At 54.5% G+C, this 4,430-nt stretch overlaps 1 protein-coding gene across 1 annotated transcript in view; it reads left to right on the top strand.

Moving 5' to 3' along the window:
* The first annotated feature begins 1,594 nt into the window (after positions 1–1,594).
* Positions 1,595–4,430, top strand: part of Adgrg5 (adhesion G protein-coupled receptor G5) — a 28,871-nt gene continuing 26,035 nt past the window's right edge. The window contains exons 1-2 of the mRNA XM_015488669.2: positions 1,595–1,814; positions 1,893–2,022. Coding sequence (XP_015344155.2) covers positions 1,610–1,814; positions 1,893–2,022 — 335 coding nt within the window. The 5' untranslated portion in view covers positions 1,595–1,609. The remainder of the gene's footprint in view (positions 1,815–1,892; positions 2,023–4,430) is intronic.

The following is a 4,430-nucleotide window of genomic DNA, read 5'->3' as shown; positions in this document are numbered from 1 at the left end:
CAAAAAAAAAAAAAAAAAAAAGAAAGAAAGAGGCTACTACACAGAGGCCCCTGATTGAGAAAGACTTGGAAAGTCGAGGACTTGTTCATGGTGTGACTCAGTTGCTCTAATGTCCCACAAGGGACCTCCCTTTCAGTCTTTTGCAGATCACCAGGCTGAGCAGCCCTCCACAGGGAGACTTCATTAGGGTTGGCATGTGGCCCTCTATCTTGCCTGGGGGACTGGGCAGGGCACTGGCATGCCTCCCTATGCTTGGCTTCCAGACGGTTTTGTGGGGCAGCAGAGGCAGAGAAGCCTTCTGGGAGGAGGTGGGACTTGAGCTGAACCCCTTGGGTGGAGAGGAGTCTGTCCAGGACTGGGTGTGTGTGTGTCATCTCCCTGGGATGGAGCAGGGAGATGGGCACCGCCAGAACTGGGTGGGAGCAAGTTGGATGGGTTAGACTGAGAAGGCAATAGGGAGCTACTGCTGGCTTTTGAGCAGGAGAGTGTCTAGGAGTGAGTGCCAGCTGGGGGGTGCAGGGCCAGGTAACCGGCACTCCCGGCCGAGTCAGGGCACAGTGAGGCCCTACAGATGCAGCCTAGGACACAGATGGGCTGGCAGGGGGCAGGCCTCTTCCTGGCCCGAGAGTAGCTGTTCAGTAGTGTGAGAAAGCAGGACACTGGTGATTTAATCCTAGAGGTGCCAGGAGACTTCAGACGGGAAGAGCCTAGAGGTCAAGTTCTGGGTTATGGTCAGAGAAAACCAAAGTACAGTGCCTGGGGGTGTAGCTTAGTGGTAGAGAGCTTATGCTGGGCTCCCTCCTCAGTACCACAACACAACGAAGTACCAAGAAAGGCCAGGGCTGAGCAAGTCACCCAGCAGGGGTGTGGCCACGGAGTCAGGACGTGGTGCACTGGGGTTCTTGCAGTCTTTGCACTGAAGCTGGGGCTGGGGACATGGCTGCCTTCTGAGGAGCGGCTCCTCTCTCCTTCCCTGCAGAGCCACGGGGCCACCATAGAGCCTTCTGTGCTAGGGCTCATGCTAGAGGGCTAAAGAGGGTGGGACAGAGAGGAGGGAGGCCGCGGCGCCTTTTTGGTCTCTCTCTGGCTGCTTCTCCATCTTCCTCTGGGCATGGACCAGCACATTCTGTAGCTATGATTTCCCCAGGGAGTCTGGGTGGGGACCAGGCAAGAGTCAGCACCCTATCTCCCCCTAACTCTGCTGCCAGGGAGCTCTGCTGCCTGGGAGGCCCTTCCCTGAGGGTTCTGCTACTGGGTAACTTAGGGCCAGGTCGCCTTCTCTTTGGGCCTCAGGTTCCCCCTGTGTGTGAATCATAGTGGCCTGTGAAGCACATCCGGTGACTTTGCCAGGCTTGTGGTAGATAAGCCCTGCACGAACCCCCACCCACGGGGGGGTACCGTCATCATCTCCAGAGAAGAAACTGAGGTTTGGAGAGTTGGGGTTCTTTGCCCCAACTCACCCAGCCCGAACGGTGGTACTTGCACCCAGGCAACCAGAGCCAGCCCTGGCCTGAGGTCCCTGCCATCGCCAGTGGCCTGGATTCTCAGGTCAGGCGGGGCTCCCTCTGCCTTTTCTGCAGGTGGAGAAACTGAGGCCCAGGGAAGTAGTATGGCTCCCCCAAGGGCGCAGAGCAGAGGTGCTCTGCACAGCCAGGTGACCCAGACCTCATGCATGCCTGCAGAGGGGCAGCTGCCCCGGAAGTGCTGCGGGGGCCCGGGGAGGGCTTGGCGAGGCCATGGGCCGGGAGGAAGCAGAGGCTGCTACGGGGAAAGAAGAAGTGAGGGGAGCGCTGTGCGGTGTGGGGCGTGGAGAGGTGGGAGAAGGGAGAGGCGAGGGGCGTGGGGTGCGCAGAGAGGCCGCAGCGGCCTCCCGACTTCCCCTTCTTCTGCAGAAGCAGCAGGACCGCAGCGAGGCAGGGCCAAGAGGCCAGGCAGCAGCTTCCAGGTTCGTGCTCTCGGGGACTCTCCTCCCTCACCAGCGGCGCCCTGTCCTTACCCGCTGCTGGATGTGCCCTTGCCAAGGTGGGACTTGGGGACCTCCTAGGAGCAGCCGGGACCCATCCTCTTTCCCTTTGTGGGAGACAACTCCAAGTCTGGGGGAAAGCAGAGACCTGTTTTTAGAAGAAGCCATTTGAAATGAGAGATTAAACACTGGGTCCAAGTCCTCGTGGCCTCTCGTGGGCTTGGGGAAGTTACCGGACTTAGCTTCACTGGACCTCGGTTTCCTCATCTGTGAAACGGGTTAGCCTGGTTACCTGAAGTGATGGGGATGAGGGACTGTCTGTCTGGTCCCCAGCATGGGACTGGCACTCCAGGATTGACAAGATTCCTCTCCAGGCACCCTGGATTGGAGTCTGGGGACATCGTGTCTCGGGGACATGGCCCTGGGGATGGCTGGGTCACAGACCCCCTGCTGGGTTCTGCTTGTGGCCTTCCTTTGCTCATCTATGAAAGGGGCTGATAAGAGCATCTCACAGGGCAGTTTTACAGAGACCACAGTTTTGCTTCTCTTCTGGGTCAGGGAGGCCTAAATGGGGGCTCCAGGTGGTGTTTTGCAGAGGTGGCTGTTTGGCGGAGGCAGGTGGGGCCCTGGGCAGGAGCTTGACTGGTTCTGCAGGCCCTGCTCCTGTGGGGAGAGGCTGGGCTTAGGGACCAGGACCAGGTCTGGGGAGGAAGGCAGGGCTTCCCAAGCCTGGACCTGGGTTAGAGCCTGGTTCCCAGGAGTGCGGATCATAGAAATGGTTGGTTGAGTCAGTCTCTTTCTCTCTCTCTCTCTCTCTCTCTCTCTCTGGGAAATAAGTCTCCTTGATGGTGTCATTTTACAGATGAAAAAATCTGAAGCCCAGGGAGCCAAGATTCCTCTGCCCAGCTTCCCTCGGCTGGGCACTGAGTACAGGAGCTGGTTATCAAGTTCACGTCTTGGGAAGGCTCTGTCCTGTGTCACATGCGTCTCATTTTTCTGTTGGCCTGAATAGCTTTGTATTTGTCCAGACAGCAACTCAGTTGCCCAGCCATCTTGGGGAGGCTGCAGCATGCAGGGGGTAGAGCGGGGACTTGGAATTGGGAGACCTGAGTGGAGTCCCAGCTTGGCCACTGGCCAGGCCAATGCCTCTCTCCTGGGGTTCAGCTTCCTGGCAGCCTGTTGGAACCGTCTTGGAAGTCAGGGAGAGGGATTTCTACTTCTCCAAGGGCTCCAAGCAGTAAATTTCAGGGGAGGAACCTGGATGGCCCAGGGTGTGGGTGATGTGCATGGCGCCCCTCTGAAGGGATAGGAAGGGCACCTGGAGGTCACATGCAGAAGTGAAGATGGTGGTTTGCCCCTAGGAAAGGGGGCAGAAGCCACGGCTTCTATTTGGGGTGCTTGGGGGAAGGGGTCACTTCTGCTTTGGCCTTGATTTCTCCAGTTGTGCTGTGCGGTCAGGCTCCTCCTCCGTGCCTGCCTAGGAGCAGCATGGAAGGGCCTTGGTACCTGGCCTTAGAGGATCCAGACTCTGGAGGTCAGATCCACTTGCCTGCTGGTCCTCAGTTTTCCAGGGGTTGGCCAGGGGTCAGCCAGGGGTCTTCTATACTATTAGGTCCTCTTCTACTGAGGTCTCTGCTTTCATACCTGAAATATTTCCCATTTGTTCATTCAGTTGTTTCCCCAACCCATGTCTTTTCGTCTTTTCTCTGAGGTTCTGGGAGGGCAAGTGAATCACGCAGCCAAACAAAGCCAAAGAGCCAAATAAGTGAGAACCCAGCACTCTGACTCCAAAGACTCCATTTCTCTTTTAAAATGAACACATATTAATAAATAGTATTAAGAAAAATGGGTGACCATTTGGGGAAAAAGTAAAATCAAATCTATTTCTCGAATTATCTCCTAAGACCAATGAGACAGGCTGAAGATTCCAATGTGAAAATGAAACTATAAAATTACCAGAAGAAATGCAGGAGAATTCCTTTATAACATTGAAATAGGGAGGGGGTTTCTAGCTAGGACTCAAAGTCCAGAAACCCAAAGAGAAAGTACTGAGCTTGTAATAGACAAGGAGCTGATTTTCCTATTACAAAAGAGTTTCTAGAAATTAAAAGGAAACATATAACCCAATAATCAAATGAACAAATGGGGAACTTGCTCTGTGGGAACCGCTTCAGCCCAGCTGGATTGTTTATAAGAGTAAAGGCGAGAACTGGCACAAATGGCTACAAATAGGGACTATTAAATCAATTCTAGCTTATTTCTACAATGTTACAGTATGTGGTTGAAAAAGTGGAGTCTCTCTAGACACTGTTATGCAAATCTCTCCCAGATGTATTTTCAAGCTTAGAAAGCAAAGTGTGGGGCTGGGGATGTGGCTCAGGGGTGCAGCGCCCCTGGGTTCAATCCCCAGTACTAAAAAAAAAAAAAAAAATCGAAGAAAGAAAGAACGATGAACATGGCTGGCAAT

Source organism: Marmota marmota, unplaced genomic scaffold, assembly GCF_001458135.2.
Source record: "Marmota marmota marmota unplaced genomic scaffold, marMar, whole genome shotgun sequence".
Taxonomy (NCBI): Eukaryota; Metazoa; Chordata; class Mammalia; order Rodentia; family Sciuridae; genus Marmota; species Marmota marmota.
Note: the sequence above shows the minus strand (reverse complement) of the source record. Positions and strands in the feature narration are given on the sequence as shown.